The sequence below is a fragment of the Cryptomeria japonica genome, chromosome 1 (genome assembly GCF_030272615.1).
Source record: "Cryptomeria japonica chromosome 1, Sugi_1.0, whole genome shotgun sequence".
NCBI classification, from domain to species: domain Eukaryota; kingdom Viridiplantae; phylum Streptophyta; class Pinopsida; order Cupressales; family Cupressaceae; genus Cryptomeria; species Cryptomeria japonica.
In genome coordinates this window covers 337,721,861-337,744,409 of record NC_081405.1, presented here as the reverse complement: position 1 = coordinate 337,744,409, position 22,549 = coordinate 337,721,861, and the positions used below count along the sequence as shown (strand labels likewise).

The 22,549-nt window shown below is 33.7% G+C and overlaps 2 protein-coding genes across 2 annotated transcripts in view; both read left to right on the top strand.

The window, feature by feature from the left end:
• LOC131043619 (disease resistance RPP13-like protein 4) overlaps positions 1 to 9,534 on the top strand; it is a 30,259-nt gene extending 20,725 nt beyond the window's left edge. The window contains exon 2 of the mRNA XM_059209962.1: positions 8,279 to 9,534. Coding sequence (XP_059065945.1) covers positions 8,279 to 9,534 — 1,256 coding nt within the window. The remainder of the gene's footprint in view (positions 1 to 8,278) is intronic.
• Positions 9,535 to 9,704: 170 nt separating this feature from the next.
• Positions 9,705 to 11,030, top strand: LOC131043608 (inactive disease susceptibility protein LOV1). Its single transcript, XM_057976838.2, has one exon. It carries the CDS (start codon positions 9,705 to 9,707, stop codon positions 11,028 to 11,030), a length of 1,326 nt encoding a protein of 441 aa, XP_057832821.2.
• The last annotated feature ends 11,519 nt before the right edge of the window (positions 11,031 to 22,549 follow it).

Genomic DNA, 22,549 nt, shown 5'->3' with positions numbered 1-22,549 from the left:
CAAGAAGACATAGAAAACACATTAGCCATTGACTCAAATAGAGACATTAAAAACAACATGATATCCTAGGGAGTTGGTTGAGGAGGAAAACATTTTCTTGTTGACTCAAGTACACACCCAATAGCTAATCAGAATACGACCATTGAGTCTCAAGAAATGGATTCTCAACATCGTATTAGCCGACTCCTGACGCTAATGGGGGCACGAGATGACAAGTCTCTTGGGGGAGTTATTATCTCCCTTGCACAAACATTATCCACCTTTCGGAGGTGAACCCGATAGTTTCTATTCCTAGGGTTCTTAGTAAGGGTTTCCATTCAAAGACTACCCTTTGCAGTCGTGCAAGCGTGATTAAGGCCTATAGCCCAACAAAGTACCAAGAAAGATGTAGTCACGCAAGAATGATTGAGACCTAAAGGCCCTACAAAATGCTCGATATGAGAGTCAACTCTCATATAGCTCCGTAATCCGAGATTTTCATCCCAAGAGGCCTATTTATTATAGTGAGTTGGAATGCTTGGGTTTTAGTCGTACTCACTTGGGTCATTCCCCTCTCACCAATGCCTATGATAGTGTGCCAGACAAATCGAGAGGGCAGGCCCGCTAAGGGTTAAAAAGCATGCAAGCAAAAATAAAAATAAGACACGGAAGCAAGTGGTTAATTTTAAGCCCAAAAACCCAAGTGTTAGCTATCTAGAAAAGCACACACAAGACTAATCTAGTGAAAATTTGGTCTTCTACACAACGTCCTGCAAGAAACCAGGTTAGAAGTCTCAAATTATGTCTTGGACTGCTTCGATAAAACCTACAAAACTCAAAAATCTGATCAATACACAAAATTCAGTAGAAATAGTGCTCGCGGTATTCTGCAGATGATCGCCCTGAAGTGCCTGTGAAAGCATTGAAATGCTTGCATACGTTCTATAGTGAGGTTTGAAAGCCAAAAAATAGAAAACACTTAAAAATGCGAAAAATTCTAGAAAAACACAGATTATACTTGGAGCAGTTGCGCTGCTCTGATGTCGGTTGCACCGAAGCGTGTGTGCTCGCGCCAAAGAAAGAAAAGGGCTAGCAGTTAAATTTTTTTTTGAAAATTAAAATTTTCAAAAATACGGGGGATGTTTTCAAAGCACTTGCTCTATTCATAGAGCGCTCGCGCTAATGTGGCGTTTGTAAAAATAAAACACTAGATAAAACAAATGAACTTATTTTTTTTTATTTTTTAAAGTATTTTTTGTGTGATGTTAGTAACTAATTAAAGAACATAAAGAAAAATGTATAAAAACAAGAATAAGAAGGTGGATGGAGGAAAATTAAAGTCGAACGCATTGTTACCGCTGCGCTCATGTTGATCGACAAACCTACAAAAAGGTGGGTTATGAAATTTTAAATTTAAATCGATTGCGCTAAAGCGCTTGCGCATGCACTAGAGCCTGTATCACTTGTGTCAAATCTATATTGCTCGCATCAAAGTGCAGTCGCTCACGCTAATCCAATACCTATGACTAAAAACCCACAAAAGCTTCACAAAAAACACGTTAAATTAGGGACGTGGGTCCCACCGGAAGTGCCAAAATGAACCAAGGGAAAGATGTGGTGAGGGTATATGGTTAGTTTGAATAGAAATTTGCATAAAATATTTAAATAAACACAACAAACATCATTATACAGTCACAAACCTTCACTTGTTCCTCAGATTGAGCGTAATGAGGTTGAAGTAGTACCCCTTCTCCAACCTGATTGGATTTGCCCCTTGATTACGTGTGGTTGGCTCTCCAAATGTGCACAAGATGATTGAGAGGATGATAAAATGGATGGATTAAGGATGAAATGGATGTGCAAATTAAATTGCTAAGTGATGGATGAGTGTGGATTTGGCTATAGTTTGGGTGCTTGGATGATTTCTTGGACTCAAAAGGGAAACATGAAATTACAAAGCTTGGAGATGTCAAATGAAGGAGTAGAGTCCCCAATTTATAGAAGAAGGGGAGAATAAATAGAGAGCTAGGATTGATCCAAGATGGAAGGCCAAGATTGCATGTGAGTCCACACATGGATCAAGAGAGGTTGACAAGACAAGTGTGGAGTCTAAGAGATATGTCATAAAGACATTTCTTGTCTCCAAACTCCTCAAGGTTTATTGAGAAGGCTTCCCAATGCACCTAGGGAAGACAAAAGGAATAAAAATATTCTTTGGATGATGAGAAGGAGAATTTAAAAATTCTCAAAAAGGGAGCATAGGGATTGGAGGAATAAAAAGGGATTAAAAATTCCTTGGGTGAAGGGATACCTAGAGGGATTTAACCTAGGAAAAGAGTATTTAAGGAAGGTAGCTGGATGTGAGGATGCATAGAGAGATATGAGAAGAAAATTTAAGGAAAGTGGTTGAGTGAGGGGATAAGGAGTTGACTTTGTGGCTAATCATGGGGATTAGCCACTAGCAACCCATTAGAAGAAAGATTAGAAGAGGGATAAGGTGGGATTAGAGAAAGTGGGATTTGTAGGAGGATTTGACTAGGAGAGATAATGAGTGGAGGCAATTCAAAATTAGGAAATAATGGTAAGTGGGATTAAGAGGGTTTCTAGAATAATTAATTAGACTAATGATAGATTAGAAAAATGTGATTTGTAGGAATCAAAAAGATTAATTAATTAAAGGGGGATTTAGGAAGAATTAATTTTTGATGCCTTAGAAGAATAAAGGGAAATTGATTTATTAAATAAATCAATCATTGGATTATAGTGACAATATTAATTAGATTAAATTTAATTAATATTGAGAAGAATAAGGATTAACACAATTAAATAAATTAATTGTGTGGGAGAGTTAAATTAATTAAAAATAATTAATTTAAATGTCTACATCTGTCAATACAACTAGTACTACTCAGCCATCTCCCCCATCATCATCTCCTCCATCTTCGCCTCCACCACCATAATCTCCTACATCTCCTCCGTATCCACCTCTTCCATCCCCTCCATCTTGTCCATCATCTCCACCCCCACCTCCTCTCCCCCCACCATCCATTGGCCGTGTAGGAGCTCTACATCATGGCCTCTCATCGTCCTCATCGAATGCTAGCTCTGGCTCATCAGGACAAATCAATCTAGGAAACCTATGTGCAGTAAAATATGCAGCATACTCGCCAGTCATCCCGCTATCTATGATACCTAGAAAATAGCCCCAATCCTATGGCCCCAATGATAGGTACTCTGTGCACGGCTTCTCATATGAAATAGTAGACCCCCAATTAGACACATCAAGTCTCTTGCACACATAGTAAGTTGTACCCTATGGAATCCCTTGTATCCTGCCATATTGTCTCAGCACCCTTGTGCAAATGAATCACTCAATAACATAGGGTGTAGATCTAATTAGGTACCGAGTCAAGAATGCATAAGGCATCGCAACTACATCCTCTGGCCAGACCTCACAGTCTCTATAGGGTCTCCATATCACTGTGTCCATTTCATCTAGTGCTCGTCGCCAATATTCCACTTTTCCTAGCTTTTGCTGGACAATAATACCTAGATATCCATAAGCATAAGGCCTACCTATAGGTCTCTCTCTGTCTGCCAATGGTCGTGTGATGGGTAGATGCTCCCAGGCCCATATATGGAGAATTGTCACCCCTGCTAATAATGTGCCTAACCTCTGATACGCTACTTGGTACAAATCATAATATAGGTGGGCCAACATGCAAGATCCCCATGCAAATTGAGTCCCCCGTGTAACCAATTACTCAAGGAGACGACCCCATCCAATGGATAATCCCTTTGACCTATGATTAGGACAAAGGAAACCCCCGACGAATCCAACAAGCACAATAGGTAATATGGCATAACCTAGATCAAACATCTCCTACCATGCAGTGTCATATCCACCAACCTCATCATCGTCAAAAACTCTATGAAGTGCATCTGTACCACCCTACTCGCTGAGATCATAATATACCAACTCTCCCATCACTGGGATGCACAATATCTGATATACATCCTCTAGTGTAATAGTCATCTCACCAGTCGGTAGGTGGAAGGTGTTGTGCTCACTATGCCAATGCTCATCCAATGCTGTCAGAAGACCCTAGTTAATCAAGTGTCGGGGCATATTAAGAAGAGAAGATAAGCCACACCTATTGATGTGGTCTTTCTCTTCCTGGCTAAGGTGGGGTATCAACGTCCACATCTTCGGGAAGCGCTCCCGAGACTGGAGAACACTAAAGTACTCCTACAATAAAATCACATCATCATATCAGTATCTCGATTCATCTATCTATCAATCAAATCAATCTATCAGTCTACCTTGCTCGTGTGAGATTTCTATCAAATCTTGTTGAGCCCCTATCAATGACTCTCATCTATCATGAGGTCATTATCAATCCTATATTATCTAACACATCAATCGAGATAATCGAATCTGATCATCATTTTCATTAATTAGGCATATCTAATTTTATTAATTTGATACTTAATCAAATCTATCTTACCCTATCAAAAATAAAAAATAAAAAATAAAATCAACTTGGTAGTATTTCATCACCTTTATAAAAAATCGTGGCAATTGGGGAGTTAAGGCACACGATTTTTGTCCATTGTAATCAATCTCAAAATTTGGCCTCAGTGGTAGTGTCTCAATTCGTGGTGTCTTGGGGGGCTCACCATTGTGGCGGCGACGTCCTTGTGGCGCCTACCTTGGCGTGTGATGCCATATTTTATTTGTATGTTTGTATACCACTAATAAGTAATGTTTGGTTTGAAACCGACACTTGATGGCAATAGTTATTATTTAACTATAATGCACTAAGTTAATATATTACACTTGAAGAATTAAATATGAGACAAGAGATCTCATAAAAGATGAGAGAATGAACTTCCTCTATTATTGGTGCATGAACTACGAAGCCTCTAATTTCCCAAAGGAGATACGCAGAAAGAGTCATCACGAATGAACTCTCAATGTGTAGGACTTGGTCTAGCGATGACCCTAGCCTTGAGAGCTTACCACTTTTGTGTGTAGGCATATAAGCAGTGACATTGAGTTGACACCACTAGGGTGAATGGACAAGTGTGTCAGTACTTCTAAGCTAGAGGAAAAATACTTGATTGATTGTGTTTGTAGTAGATGTTAAGTAAATTGTATGTCTTATCGTGAGATTTTGCCAAGATCAAGAGGCAATGGAAAACACAAATAAGAGAGAACAAAATAGATGATAGAAATAAACTGTATTCTATCAAGAGAAAATACTGATCAACTGGATCATCAATCATTCGTTACATACAATGAATATGAGCCTCCTTATATAGGCAAGGCTTATGGATATGTGAGCACACAAACATGACATGTGACTCAATAAGAAACAAGGGTAGGTAGAAAATAGGTGTGGGTAGGTAGGAGAAATAATATAATAGTCCACATGAGGTGGATCACCCACTGAATGTGGAGTGTAACAACAAGATCAACACCATAAAAGGTGGAAATTCTCCTACACACACTATCCCAATGTGGCACAAACACCCAAGTGTCTCATACCCAAACTACTATGAAATGCATTTCCTAAGTAAACTTAAGTAAGGTGTAATAATATCCAAAATGAATAAATATTTACACCAACACTTATTATATAAAAATAGTATAATAAAAATAAACTTAACACATCCCCCCAAAAAGCATAATTATGCAGTTTTTACCATTAAAAAAATAAAAAATAAAAATAAGGAACAAATGGTCACAATATGCTTGTACCCCAAAGGAATAATTGCGAAAGTGACTTCATATCAAGCATAGATTAAAGGTGAAAATAAAAAAATCGCTAAATATTAATACCGACTTAAAAAACAATCATACAATTTTAACCATTAAAAAAATAAAAATAAAAATAAAAAATAAGATAAGATAAGATGACTTCAAATCAAACATAGACCTAAAAAGAAAGAAAAAAAAAAGAGAAAATTACTAAATGATAATATTGACATAAAATGACAGTAATGCAATCTTCATCAATAGAAAAATAAGAATAAAGATAGGGAACAAACTAAAGTGACTTCAGACCAAACATAGATAAAAAAGAAATCAGACATGCACCAGCTTATCAAGAATGATAATTGACATGATTCGCATATAAGAAAGGCAACATCTACGGCCGTAAGAATTTATGAATAGTGTTAAATGATACGTTTCTTTCAGTCCATAAGTGTGACTATACCCTTCATTAAACGTAATATGCCTTCCCACTTGGCACTCTATAAATATTTTACTCAAAACTTGGTCTACAAACTTGTTGAATATCTGATACCAATTCACTAATGTGACCAAAATTATGAATTAGTATATTGTTTCAAAATCAATTCAAATATTCGATTTAATCTTTGGGTCTATATATTTAAATTTTTCTTCTGACTTTAAATTAACGATGTTTGGAATTCATTAGACAAAAAATGTTTTCTTATGGTCAAGCTTTGTTATTGATTCAACAAATAGATAAAAAAGATCGAGCACAACGAACAAATATAAAGTATTGTCTAGGACATTGATGTATGCTAATGATGTAAGGTTGATAGTTTATCATGTTCTTCTTGTGTAATAATGCAATGATGGTATTAGCTCTTAGGTTGATGTTTGAATGGTTTGAAATGAATTAGAGTTTCTCCTTAAGTACACCACTATAACATGCAATTCAATGAATTTTGTACTCAAGAGAACATTTAATGATTAGTTGGAGGGAGTCATTGATGACCCGAATTTAAGATTTGAATTTTGAAAATAATGAAGTGTCATTATTTTTTTTGTAGTTAGTAAATTGACAAAAAAAGATTGACTTGAGATTTTGATCTAGTCCTTAAAAATGTATGTAGATAATTAGAATTAACTTAAGTTCGTATTATTTTCAAACTTTTTCCTTATAATACACCACTTACATGTTAATCATTACACTAATAATAATCTTATCGAAACGAACCTAAACTATAATCATTAGGAGAGATGATCTGGTAATTGAGCAACCTAACTTTGTTATACATGACATCTTTAAATCACTCCCTATTTTTATTTAATAGTGGGTTACTTGGCAAGACCTTTTCTTATAACTAAGGATGCAAGTCCATAGCATTAAATATGATGCCACAATGACATGTTTTTTGTTGAGGTATCCAAAAAAGATCCCTCAAAAGGCTATACGGTAGTCGTATATTAAATTATATTCATACGCATTAATTCAAGTTTTAGTGGTGCATCAATATGGCATCACATTTTGTGTTTCTTTTTAGATATAAGAAATACATCTCATTAAATTGTGAGGACTCGTGATCAACACTAACAACTTTAAAATCACCACTAATAGTATTCTAATATTAAAATTATTAGACATTAGATTAACAAATACTATGACAACTAATGAAATTTATTCAATTATGAATCCATTCCCTCAAAACATTTTCCATTATTATAAATATTTTTGTAATTTAAAATATTTAATATTAAAAATAATAATTAATCTAAAATATATTTAATAATAAAAAAATCAAAATAATATAAAATATTACAAACATATTAAAAAATTGACGCAAATTGTAAGGCACAAGTTACTGTGAATTGCAACAATTTAAGTTTAGCTCAACATAATACAATTAAAAAAATAAAAGAATATGGTGAAGTTGAGGGAGAAGTGAAAGCAAAAGAATTTAAAGTACATTTCCCCGGAAGAAACAGTGTTAAAGTTTGTATTAAGAAGAAAAGTATTAAAGAACAAAATTAAATTCTGTGCCATCCATTCCTTAAAGCTAAAGCTAACTCGGCAATCAGACAAATCGAATGTGATGTCCCTACCGATGTTCTGTAAAACTGAAGCTGGTAAATAATTCTTAAGCCAGAACTATTCTTTAATACTTTAATTAAAGTAAATAACTTTGGAAAATGCAACGGTCAAAAAAAAAAAAAGAATAATTAAAGTAAAAGCGATTAGAATAACTTGGGCACTCGGTAGTCTGGGAATCCTTCCCAACAAGTTCTGTCCGCACTCTTATAAACTTGCATTTTGCCCTCCTCTACTTTCATCCACTGCAGTTCAATCGGTTTAAGTTGTTTAATAATTGAGTACTAAGCTGCAGTTTCTCAGTTGTTCATAATAGTATTTGAGTGGGTTTTTAGTTATATTTGTATAGGCTGTAATTGTATTTGAGAGCGTTTCTGATTTTATCTGGCGTTCAAGAGTACTTCAATTTCTTAGTTATTGTTAAAAAGGATTTTATAAAATATGGCATCTGGTTTTGGTTAATGTTGTAGTTGGAAACATTGGAGGGATGATAATAGATGAGATGACTAAAGAGGTTTCACTTGTCCTCAACTTCAGAGAGGACTTTGAATGGCTGAGGGAGAAGCTCAGAAGCATAATAGGCTACCTCAGAGATGCAGATGCACAGAGTGCCCACAATGAGTCCGTGAAAAGCTGGCTGCTGGATATCACAGAGGTTGCTTGGGATGCAGAGGACATACTGGATGAATGTGCTGTTCAATCTACTAGAGGTACTAGTCATAAATGCTCCCAATTCTCTTGTGTCCGTACTTTTAGTTCTTGTCAGTTAGTGTTTCGCTATAAAATGGCACGTCGGATTAAGGACGTGAAAGATAGGATGAAATCCATTATGGAAAAGGGAGCGGAGCTGAAGCTTGTTATGGATCTCATTCATCCAGAGCAACCCTCCACAAGTACATCTGGGAATGTGAATTTGAGGGGATCAAGCCTAATAGAGAGCGGCTCACGACCAGTGGGTATTGAGTCTAAGGTTGGACAACTCCTCCACCTAATAGATGACCCTGCCTCTCCTCTCATTGCCGTCGTTGGAATGGGCGGCGCTGGGAAGACATTTCTAATGCAAAATGTTTTCAACAGAATAAAGAATAAGTTTGAGAAGTCGATCTGGCTCTCTGTTTCTCAGGCTTATTCCCTTAGAAAGTTGCAAGCTGATTTGGCCTCTGAAATAAAAAATTTGAACAAGGTGGTTGATGGAAAAGTGAGTGAGGTGCAAGCAGCAAAGTTGATTCATGACAGTTTAGCAAGCAAAAGGTGTCTTGTTGTGCTGGATGATGTGTGGAGGGCAACAGGGGAGGATGACTTGATATATGCACTTGGCCTTCCAAGGGGGAATGACACCCACTGCAAAATTGTAGTCACAACAAGAAGCAGAAATGTGTGTGGCGACATGGATGCCCGTGTTTATGACATGCAACTTTTGTCAGAAGAAGAGAGCTGGGAGCTCTTTTGTGCTTTTGCATTCCCTGACTACCCACGAAATCAACCGCCAAAGCCATTTGAAGGGATTGCTCGTGAAATTGAAAGGGAATGTGGGAGATTGCCCTTGGCTGTTAAAATGGTGGCAGCATCTCTGAAGTACAAGAGATTGTCAAGCAAATGGCAATCCAAATTGCAGCATATAAAAGAGGCATCTTCTACCAACGACCCAATTATGCAGATTCTTCAGTTGAGTTATGATTCTCTCCCTGCTCATCTTAAGCCTTGTTTTGCCCTGAGGATGAGTTAATAGAATCCCAATATCTCATAAACCTGTGGGTAGCAGAAGGATATATTCCTCAGGGAGAGGACCAGCTAGAAATTGGATGGAAATATATAAGTCATCTTTACAATCTATGTTTGCTCGAGAGTGCAGCATGCTATTATGGCACTGGATTTCATCGTCATAAGCTAGATACTATGTACAAATTGCATGATTTAGTTCTTGATTTGGCCATTACTATATCAAAAGAAAGTAAATGTGCATTTAGTGTAGAGGAAGCCTTCAAGAAAGGTACAACTAGGGTTTTAATGGTCAAAAATAGCATAGGCAACGGTGATGTACACGTAATGGCAAGTAACAGGGCATATTCTGCATCACGTCTTCGCACTTCTTCTTTCTCTCAAAATAAAAGCATTCAAAATATTCCAGCAACCCTGCTTAGAGGTGCTAGAGTACTGCGCATTCTTGACTTGAGTCGTACTAGCATCTCATCATTGCCTGCTTGTGTTGAAAATTTGAAGCTCCTTAGATTTTTAAATTTAAGTGAGACAAACATTACTAAAGTCCCAAAATGTGTAAGAAGTAATAAGAGTCTTCGCTTTCTTGACCTTTCCAACTGCTCTGGTCTAGAAAGGTTGCCTAATTGGAGTGGTGAACTGAATTGTCTAGAACATCTGGAACATCTGGATATAGGAGGTTTCAGGGGATTCATGCCCAAGGAAATATCAAAACTTGTATCTTTATGGGTACTGAGGACATATGAATTGGGACCAAATATCTACAAACTATCAGCTGAAGACAATGAATTCTTAAAGCTAGAACATTTTGGCAATTTGGTCAACCTCCGTGAAGTGAGAATAGATATTGATCATGAGGCTGAATTGAAAATTTTAGATGATGGGATCCTTGCCAACTTGGTGAAGATGCGTATCCTAACAATAGAGAACAATGTTGAATGTGATAATCCTCCACCTCTATCAGAGAAGATGATAGCTATGAAGGATCTTGAATTCATTTACTTACGTAACTTTGCAATGCCAAATTGGATATATGTCTTCTCAAATATGATGAAATTGTGTTTATTTGAAATCCATTCTGCTGAATATCCAGCACTACAAATGATGCCCAACTTAAGAAGTTTGGAATTGCTGCAAAATAAAAATTGCAAGGCATTGCCAGGAGGGTTCTGGAAGCCCGGGGGATTCCCCCAGCTGTGTTTTTTTCATATTTCAATGTTTGACCAGTTAGAAGAGTTGTCAGAAAAAGAAGAAGGAGCAATGCCACGCCTTCAGAGACTACATGTACGTTTCTGTGCCAGTCTAAACAGAGTTCCAGTTGGATTGGAGCTCCTAAAAAGTTTGAAAGCTTGCAGCTTTGGAGCAACTGAAGTGGATCATTTGTTCAAAGAAGGTGGGGAATTATGGAATAAAATGAAAGCCAGTAATCCCAATTTCATTTATGAAGAATTTTTAAGTAAGGTTCTGGAGGTTGGGATAGTAAAATATAGAATAAATGTATTTTAACCTTTCCTTTCATAGTGTGGGTATCAGTGTATGTCTAATTTATATATAAAAAATATATTTAGTTTTATAAATATATAATTTAGATGTTATTTTAATGTTTTTAATATAGAGATTAATGTGCATGAAAGGTTGTATATATAGATATGTCTATATGGAAAACATATTAGATTGTTTACAAAGAGGTTCACAATATTATTCAAAAATCAATTAATGAGCAAAGATCATGTTATACTTTTTTCTATGTTAATATTTATAAAATTTAAATAATGTAGTTCATGTATGACTATGGCTTTTCAAGAAGACTACAATTATTTTCCCTTTAAATCCATCTATGTTTGTAGGTATGTGAAATAGAGATCTTAAGAAAAAATTGTAAAAATAACTAGTTATAATTTTTTTTATATATTTTTATATGAGTTATAGATCTATTTTGTAATCACTAAAGGAAAAATTGTTAATTTTAATTAAAAAAATTATATGCAAATTAAAATGTTGCTAATGTTTGTGACTTCAAGGTTTTTATTGGTGATAAAGTTGGATGAAATACTACTCTATACATTGTGTACATGGGTTTATTTTTGTAGGTCAGTAAAAAGAAACATGTTAGTTTCATGGTATTGGTAATTATATCCAAGTATTTCAATTGTTGTTAAATATAGCATAGTCAAGTGATTTTATAGGTAAATTTGCAAAAAAAAATTGTTTTTAAGATCAACCTTTTTATTGTTGATGTAGATGAATAAGGATGTCTAAAACATCTATTTGTATTTTAATTGTAGAAATTTTCAACATGTACCATCTAAATTGTGGGGTTTGCAACAACAAGATGCATTGGATAGCTTATTTTTTCTATGAATTTTTTTAAAATCTTATTGATATTTCTTTGAGGGTTTGGAAGTTTGTATAGACCAACACAAGCATCTATTTATAATAATTGCTAGAAATTTACATAGAATGGAGAGTTCATATTTCCTACTAATATGTTTTGTGTAGTTTATCATGTCACGGACAAATTATAGAGTTAGGGTTTCTAATTTTTATTTATAAAACTAGAACAAAGTTGTATACTATGAATATTCACTAGTATATGAAAATTTTAATAATAAATATGTTTTAACTCCTTTTGTTGGATGTTTGTGTATTTTCATATTATTATTTATATTGCATTAAGGTTCCTAATAGCATCCCATGGGAGGAGGTTTGCATTCTATAAACAAGCATTATTTATGTTGAAATGGCTTCTAATTAGTTGGATTTCTTGGTTCAAGTTCAACCGCATTTGTTAAATGTTGTATTATTGAATTTGAATAATAATATTATTAATATTATTTTATAGCATTCTATTGTTCTTATTTATCTAATAACAACAAGCACACTCTATGAAATTTCACATTTCTAAAGTTATAAAGCTCTAGGGCCAAATAAAATATCTAATATCTTTTGCAAACAATTGAAGAATGGTTGTAAATTAGAATTATTTTGGTTCATTTACATATGATTTCTAAACAACTACAATGTTGAGTAAGATTCTTTTCATGAAATGCGTAGAAGATATTTTTTTAATATTAATAAAGGATAGAATTTGTTTGTTAAAAGGGTGATAGTTTTATTGCTTATTTAGTAAGAAAACTATGAAAAATATTTAGAACTATTGCTTTAGGTTTTCAACCCAAGTTAGATAAAGGTTTCGTAAATTAAATTGTGTTGATAATTTAAAATATATTTAATAATTTTAAAAGTTTGTTTATATAATTGGAAGGGTTGAAAAACATAGTTTCTTATGTAGGAAGAAATATACTAGAAAAATCAAAGGAAGATGTTTTTTTGAATCATGTATATTAAATATTTTAAATTGGTAAGAGTGAGTCCATGAAATATTTAAGACTATATATAATAATTGATTGTTGGGTTTAAATAACTAATTCATCTTGAGCTAGATATTGATAATTTTAGATTGTGAACAAGTTCTACTAAAAGTAGCAACCTAGCTTATTTTTAATATATCTCTTAAATAGTGATATGAATCCTATTTATTTTTGGATATGTGGTTTCAAACTAAGGAATACATGTTTTCTTTAATTTTGTTAAATTTTTTTTATATTGTTAATCATTTATAAATATTTTTGCTGATTTTGAGCAACCATACTAGAATCCATTTATGGAAGAACAAGAGTCACAACATAGAATCCAATTATTAGAAACCACCTCTACACTAGAAGTCAACTATGGAAGACTAAGAGTCACAACCTTAGAATTCCACATTAGAACATGTCCCTTTGGGATTTGAACTTGGATCTCCACAATGAGAACTCGATGATTTAACCAATTGAGCTCAACCCCTTGAACAAATTTTGTTAATTCTATCTTATATGATTTATTTTATATGATAAAAAAAGGAGTATTTTTCTTAATACTGACAAAATTATCATAAGAAAAATCCACCTCTACACTAGAAGTCAACTATGGAAGACTAAGAGTCGCAACCTTAGAATTCCACATTAGAACATGTCCCTTTGGGATCTAAACTTGGATCTCCACAATGAGAACTCAATACTTTAACCAATTGAGCTCAACCCCTTGAACAAATTTTTTTAATTCTATCTTATATGATTTATTTTATACGATTAAAAAAGGAGTATTTTTCTTAATATTGACAAAATTATCATAAGAAAAATCAATATGATATGTTTTAGTAAATTTTGTTTTATGAACTAGGATCATATGAGAATTTAATGGAAGGTGGAAAAATAATTTAGTTCATTCTTCACAATAAATAAGTATTGGAATTGAGGAAAAATCAACTCTACAACTCCTAAAGATCACCTGCTTGCAAACCTATCACAGAAGGAGAGAAGCAAAAAAGATATGGAGGCCAGAATTCAGAGATCCAAAAAAGAGGAGTCATATTGATTGTGCAACGAGAATGCAATTCAATAATTATAGTTGTTATTAAAAATTCAAAGAGAGAATCCTTATAAGAGGATACTTGAAACCCTAAAGGTGAAAACCCTAAAGAATTATAAGATTCCTAAGTTTAGCTTAAGCATAGAGTATAATAGACTAATAATTAAATAAATAATTATTAGCTAATAAAATATTACTCTAACAATAAGCAATACCTATTTTTTGGATTATTACATATGATTATCTATCTATGTTGATATTATGAGAATTAAGTATTTTTAGTGATTCTATTAACACTAGCAAGTTAAAGGGGAGTTTAATGGGTGATTAGGAAAAGTGTTTTTGAGATGAATTTTTTAGTTCTAATAAATCTATGTTTACTAGTTTGTGTTCGAGGATCATTTAGTGGATTTGGTAATGATGTTTATAGTGTCATGTTTACAATTTTTTAAATTATATTATTGTTTTGTTTGAGTCTCTAACTTAGTTTCAGATATTATTTTATATGATTATTTATTTTATTTATATATATATTCATGTAAATCTGTTGTATTATCTCCTTAGGAAGATGAGTCTATTTATTTAGTGGCATCTATTATGTCATGGATAATTCAATTTATTTGTGATATCGATTATACCATGATTTGTTATAATTATATGTTAAATACATTTTATCATTTTTCTACTCATGAGGTTAGGGTTCACTGCAAAATGAATTTATCTCATGGTTTGAACCATTTGAAAGAATGTAATGTGTATTTTAAATTAGTGCATTTGTTTGAGAGAGTAGGGTGGTGGCCATATGAGTAGTAGTTTATTGGAGTTAGAACACTAATATTCTTCACATTTGATTTATCCTATGAGTTAAGATTATTAATTTCTTTTTTTTTTCTACTTCAATCCCAATACTTTGAGACATCCTCCCCCATTAAATGCTTGGATAAGATTCTATATGTATCATCTCGTAATAGGCACAACATTACTAGATTCTCTAATTCTTTATTGAGAGGGTCCATAAGTAGTTTATGTTATGATATGTTGCACCACTAGACATATGATATCTCTAAATTAGATTGTGTGACTCTTTATGTTTTCATTCATGTTTTTACTTTCAGGTAGGGTTCTCCATGGTTACTATCTATAGTTAAACAAGTAATATCTTATTTCAAACAGTCATACTTGGTTTTATAGTATTATTGGGACCAAGTGTGTGTTTCATGTTTATATAGTATTTGTTTGTGTTAACTTATGTGAGTGTCATTTTTGTTGTGATCTTGTAATGTATGGTGTGACTATTTTATCAACTTATGTGTTTTCACTTGATATGCATGTGACTTGTGTATTTGATTTATGAATACTTGATTATTTACTTTTGTATACTACTAATTTTGTGTATGATCTATGCATTTTGAAATTTTCCAATATGTTATATATTTGTGTTTTGTTAAGTTTAGATGCATGTAGCACATAATACATGTAGTGTTACCTTGATCATGTGTTATTACAAAGACACATGATATTTCATGGTGAGAAATTTCATAGTATATATGGTAGCTCTTTGGAAGTTGTGTATTGTCTTTGTATGAAGTCAAATATTGTAAGATTGAAATGAAATTTAGTTTTTATTATGGTCATATTTTCTTAGCTCATGTCTTTGCGTTTATATGTGTAAATAATGCTAGAAATGATGTGATATAAAATCTATTCCATGTATTTGATATTTTTTGTATTTATGGTTTCATGTGTTTGATTATTTTTTAATAAAATAAATAAACTAATAAAGATAGGCATTAATATTATATAGTAGTTATTGGGAAAATGGTGTCTCAACTTTGCATTTACATGAGGTTACTATTTATAGTAATTTTTTATTTGAGCATGAAATGGTGTGAAATTCTCCCCAAAGCTTTGGATTGGATAGATAAGCTTGCCAGTATATTCTTGTCATAAGATCACAATTAGTTTTGAAGATATTAAAGTTTTTTTGTTTTTAAAGGGTGCGATGAAAGGTTTAAATTTAATTTTGAGGAATTTAGATACTCAAAAATGCCCTGAAAAGTTGTCATAACTAGCATAGTAGGTTATGAGGTGATAGATCACTTCACAAGATTTCAAGTGCTTCAAATGGTTCATCAATTGGACACACAGTTCACAAGTTATGGTCTCTGAAAGTTTGGACTCCTAAAATAGGAATATAAATTACATTGGACACATAAATGAGCTATAAAAGGGAGGAACATGTGTTGATGTGTGTTTTGACACGTCCTAGGGCATCTAGAATGGAGATAAGGTTGGCTCTACTTTATTGGGTGGTTTTAGCTCATGGTTTTGTAATATTGTTTGACGGTTTCTTGTATTGTATCTCCTATATATATGAGGTGCGTGAGATAGAGGTTGTGTGTAAAAGTCTTATGGCTATTGAGTTACCTCTGAATATCTGATTAGTGGTACTCCTATGAAGAGTTTTCTCTGCAAGTATATTGTAATTTATTATTGATTGTTGAATAATATACTGGGCTGCTTTTGGATTGTGGGGTTTTTCTCCTAAAAGGGTTTTCCCCATGTAAATCATTGCGTTGTTGGGTTGTGGCATGCATGATATTATGTTTATTTCTGTTAAGTTTATGTAACTGTTGTAATGATCTGTAAAACTTTTGCATTACCCTCCTCTCAAGGTTAGTGTATGAAGTTTTTCTTCTACTTAACTTCCTTACAAGTGGTATCAAACTTGATCACCTTTGGTTTCAATTTTGGGTTGTTGGGTTTTTTGAACTAATCCAGATTTGAGTGGGAGCTTGTGCAGAAGATACTTTTGATCTTGTTGCAGGAATTTTTAAATGACAAGTTCATCAGGGAGAATAGAGGTGGAGAAATTTTTTAGAAGTAGTTTTGAGATGTGGAAGCTAAAGATGGAAGATCTGCTAATAAATCGAGATCTATGTGATGTTGTTGACACAAATATCTCAAAACCTATATATCATATTGTGGTTTCTCATTATGATATTATGGATCGAAAATACAAGGGTCTAATCAAATTGTGCTTGGCAGACTCTATTCTCATCAATGTCCACGAAGAGAACACTGTAAAGAAGCTATGGACTAATCTTGGTGAAATGTATCAAGAGAAATCTTTAATGAATCATATTTTATTGAGGACGAAATTGTATTCCTTGAGAATGGAAGAGGGTGGACGAGTTACAGACCACCTAGAAGCATTTAATATGTTAGTGGCTCAATTGATATCTGTTGGTGTTAAGATGGATGAAGAGGAGAAATTCCAGATCTTGCTTTGTTTTTTTTCCTGATGCATGGGATTCTCTTGTTATGACCATCGGTAGTTTTTCAGTTGTTTTGAAGTCTGAACATGTGGTGGGTGCCCTACTTGGTGAAGAGATGTAGAGGAAGGTATCCAATGGTTCGAAGGAATCCTTAATTATTTGTGGAAGACCTAAGGAAAAAGGCAAGAAGAATGAGAAGCACGATAAGTCCAAATATAGAGGGAGATCAAAATCTCTTGGAAAGACCAAAGTTATTTGATGAAATTGTGGCAATTCAGGTCACATCTGTAAGGACTGCAAAGAAGTCGAGAAGAAGTTATATTTTCTTTGTCTTTTATCTTTCTTGTAAGTTATATATTTTTTTGTCGTTTATCTTTCTTATACTTTAAGTTATATTTTATGAATATATTAGCAAGGTGTTTGGGAATGAATGCTAGTAGATTTCCACAATCCATGAGATTGATATACACTGCTTATGGATTCAATTTTGTGTGTTTTTTTGTCAATGTTTTGGGTCACACTTCGTGATCCATCATCAGGATGAGAAAGAGATCATAAGGAGAAAAAATATTTCTTTCTCATCTTGATGAGGGATCATGGAGTGTGATCCGAAATGTTGATGAAAAACACACACACACAATCAAATCCAGAAGCAACACATATCAATCTTTGAGAATGGTTTCACATCTCTAGTAGTCATAATGTAGATTCTAGATTTTAGGAGATCTTTTCATTTTTTAGACTAGGTCAAATTCCAGTAATCAGTAGACTCCTATCATCATTCCCTTCATATCTCTCTATCTCACACTCTTTGTCTCTCCCAATCTCTAGACCTATCTATTTTCCAATCTCTCTCCTTCTCCCTCTCTACCTCTCTCTATATCACTCTCTCTCTCTCTCTCTCTCTCTCTCTCTCTCTCTCTCTCTCTCTCTCTCTCTCTCTCTCTCTCTCTCTCTCCCCCTTTTTCTTTATCCCACCCTCCCATTTCCCCTCTCTATTTATCTCTCTCAACCTTTCCCTCTAGACTTACCTCTATCTCCCCTCTCCCTCTCTCTACATACCCCTGCATCCCTCCTTCCCCACATATATTTATCTACATAAATATCCCTCTCTCTCTCTCGCTCTCTCTCATTCCCTCCCTCCCTCCTTCCCTCTCTATTTCTCTTTATCCCACTCTCTTTGTCTCCCTCGAGATTTATACATATCTCTCTTCCTAACACTCTCCCTCTCTCCCCTCTCTCTACCTCTTTATATCTCTCTCTCCTCTCCACCCCAAGATCTACACAGGTATCTTTCTACCTCTCTCTCTCACCCTTCACTCTCTCTATATATACCTCCCTCTCACTCCCTCTATTTTTCTGCATAGCTCTCCTTCTCTCCTTCTCTCCTCCCCTCTCTCCCCTTCTATCTCTAATTATAAACTTCTCCCTACTTCACTACCTACCTCTATTTATCTAAATAAATCTATCTCCCACCCTCTCTCTTTGTAAAAATCAATATCTTTACTATTGTATTTCAATTATGTCTAAAAAAGGAAAAGAAGGGTCTCAATATTGTTTCCTTATTAAAAAAAATGTTACTATTTTGGATTTTTTATTTGAAAGGGAAAATAAAGGTTTTTTTAATTGTTATTTGGATTTAATTTTCCAAAGGAACTTTATATCCAAGTTAGTTTGCAACTCATATGTAATTGATTGCATTTTCTTTAAAAATATGAAAAACACAAAAATAAGCTTTTTTTATTTAAATTAATTAAAAGTTACATTCATTGATCAATTTTGATTAATTTGTTGATTTATTAAGTTAAAGAGTAATCTTTTGAACTTAGTTAACTATTTGATTCTTATTTCAATTGATTTAATTATTTAGTTTGGTTCATTAGTAATACAAAAGACCAAAAATAAATTTATTCAAATTCATTTTATTACATTTAAAAAAATCCAAAGCATCTAAAACAAACAAAATAACAAAAACATTTACTTTTGCATACAATTTAGACAAAATAGGCAATCAACACATCCTACATAATTAAAACAATCAAACTAGAATAATTAAGTAAGATTTATAAACAATCAATAAATGATCAATGCAATCAACTCTTGCCAAGTTTGTAGTAATGTGTTGCCTATTAAATTCAATCATTGAGAACAATCTTATGTGAACCAATTTTTATTCAAATGGCCCTGATAGATGATAGCTCACTGTAGCAAATGAATTACTATCCAAACTAGGCAACAAGTTTTATACCAAAAAAGAAGTACAAAATTTTGATCATTTTAATAAAACTTGATCCAAAATTAATAAGAGTGGTGCTGAACTTGCTTTGGGACTTTGGGGGGGGGGGGGAGGGGACATAGGTGAATCTGTCTGGACCAAATACTTAAACTTTATTTCACAATCCACAATCAATTTAGCCTTATTCTTATCAACACCAATGAAAGATAAAATAATGAATCACCATGCATAAGCAAGGAAAAACTACAGTGAGATTCTACTCACAATATATGAAATGATTACAATATTGTTTTACACTCACTACCAAGGAAGCACACTATTCCCTGAAGGACTTGTAGGTTGAGATACACTATCCCAAGGTAAGTACAAAGGACTTGTAGGTAGAGATGCATTGCCTCAAGGAAAATAAAAAACATGCGAAGAAGACTCACTATCCCCAAGCAAGGTACATGAATATATGGATCAAGAATGAAATGTAATGTCCCGCCAGGAAACCCCGAAGGGATAAGCCAAAACACAAGAATAGAGTGCAATAATTTTTTTTAAAAAAAAGTTACACCACATTAAGATATAACAAGATATCAAAGATTCAGATTACATAGCGGAAGACATCAACTAACACCTAAAGAGTTTCCCAACGAGATTACTTAAATTTCACAATTCACTCAACTCACACAATTAATCCAATAAGCTGATTATCTTAATAACGAGATAATTCTTAATCAGGATAATTTCTTTTAGAAGATGGAAATATAAATCACAAGCAAAGATTCATCCATTAAGATCTATTCATAATCTTCATTCAAGCTTTTCATTAAAATATAAGCCATGCATCTAATATTCTAACACACTAGAATTTCATCATCAACATATGAGATCTTTACAAGCATACTAAAATTTCCTTAACAACAACTGAATATATTCCACTATTCTAAGTTACTTTCTTTCATATTCCAATTTATTGCATTTTAAAAGACGATTGCATACATGCATCTACGATAAATCTCATCTAAACCACTTATGCATTCGATCAAAATGGTATTCAAGAAAGGACTGCATATAAGCATTTAAAGTTAATTCCATCTTATCCACTTATACATTCTAACATAAGCTATTCATACATGATAAAGTTGAATAAGGGAAACATAAGAGAATAACATCACATAACACCATAATGATCTCGGAGTTCACCCCTAAAGGGCTACATCTCCGGGTCTGCTCAACTGCAAGACCCCTCTGATAATTAATAAAGTTAAGAATACAAGAGGTTACACCATTACAATCCGGTCATCAAGGCAAAACATAAACAATATACAAGCGACCGCATCGGTCAATTAATACATAAACGATCCCTGAAAAGAAAAGGATCCAGTTGAACATAATCAAAGCTAATACAAAGGTCCAGGAGAGCATCCACAAAACTGAGTCATCACCACCCAAGGTCTAACATGAAACCAGGTATTCACAAGGGTAAAGACAATAGGGTGACCCACAAACGTGCTCCTAACAGGACAAAACGACAACACACTAGTGAACGTAGGGACAAGTGTCATCACACAACCTAGTATGGTTACCATGGCAGGTCTTCATAGGCCCTGGCCCCATACACTGGGTTACCTTGGCAACCTAATCCGAGCCTTTGGCCCATCCAAGCCTCATGTGGACCCACACATCCTCTCGTGAAGACAAGGATGATGGATTGCCATTTCAGGCCTTCTCACAGCATGTCGGGTCTATGTTAGCACTCGTCCCATGTGTGAGGCACATTTATCTTACTTAGAGATTACATCCCAATCTACTGTTAGGTTATCACTTATTAGACTCACTTTCGATGGGTTACCCAGCAGCCACTTTGGGTGCGGCCCCCAATCGAAAGCCACTTTCCCATACGACACTAGACTATACTCAGACGAACTCAAAAACCAAGGAATAGACATGGTCAGACGAACGAAGTTCAAAATGGAGAAATCCACCATTTGGTCAAACATGACTTCATACGAGGTGCACTGATCGATGGTACTCTAACTAGAGACCTGACCAACTACGGTCAACCACGAATCATCATTCGACACCCACACAAAGGATATGACCAAATACGACACTACCACAAAACAACAGTCAACTCGGAACCGAGGACTGAAACAGTTACCCCAAGTAAATCCATACGACAGGGACCTATCAAACAAGCATGACTTGCCATTACATAAGCAAAAGCGAATACAAAAATTAAACTCGCATAGGTAATATTCAGCAGATACAATCTTTTCCGAATTGATCTAAACATTAAAAGTCGATCAAGTTTTCTACATGATCTATAATAGATTGCAGTTATCTACCTCATTTTGATACAGGTTGTCCTTGGTTTTCTAACTCTCTAAGGTTCATTGCATCGAACATACAAAAATCCATAACGAGTTCTTTAATCAATTTCACAAGAATATAATTTAAACAACCATTAACCAATTAATTAAGATATTTAATCTTCAATTAACATCATCATTGGCGTACTGGTTCAAAATAAATCCTACACATTTGTCTTTTCCAGAACCAATTTACACTATACAAATCAAGGAAATATACATATTTAGGGAAGCCAAATAAAGAAAATCCATTCCCAGATTAACAAATTGTTTCGTTGAGCATATAAAGAAAATTACTAAAATTAACTATTAATTAATGAATATATTTAATAATCCATGATTAATTAAATATAACAAATTAATAATTAATACAAAAGTGACAAATTAAATATTTAATTACCAAAATATGCATTAAAATAAGATGAGTTTTGAATATTAACTATTGTATTTTTTAAAACATTATACAATAAATTAATAACAAATCATACTTGAATTTTTTTAATTAAATGCCAATATTTATTAATAATCAAAAAACTTAATTAAAATATTAAACATTAAATGATATTAAAATATTATATATATATATATTTTTTGAATAAGAAAAAATACATAAAAAAAACATTTTTTTAAAAACTAAATTGCAAAGGGCAATATGGGGAATCGAGCCCGTGCCCTAGCCGCAGTGGCGCCGCCGCGATGGGCGCAGGACCTGTGGCTCCCACGTAGGGAACGCAGCGCCCT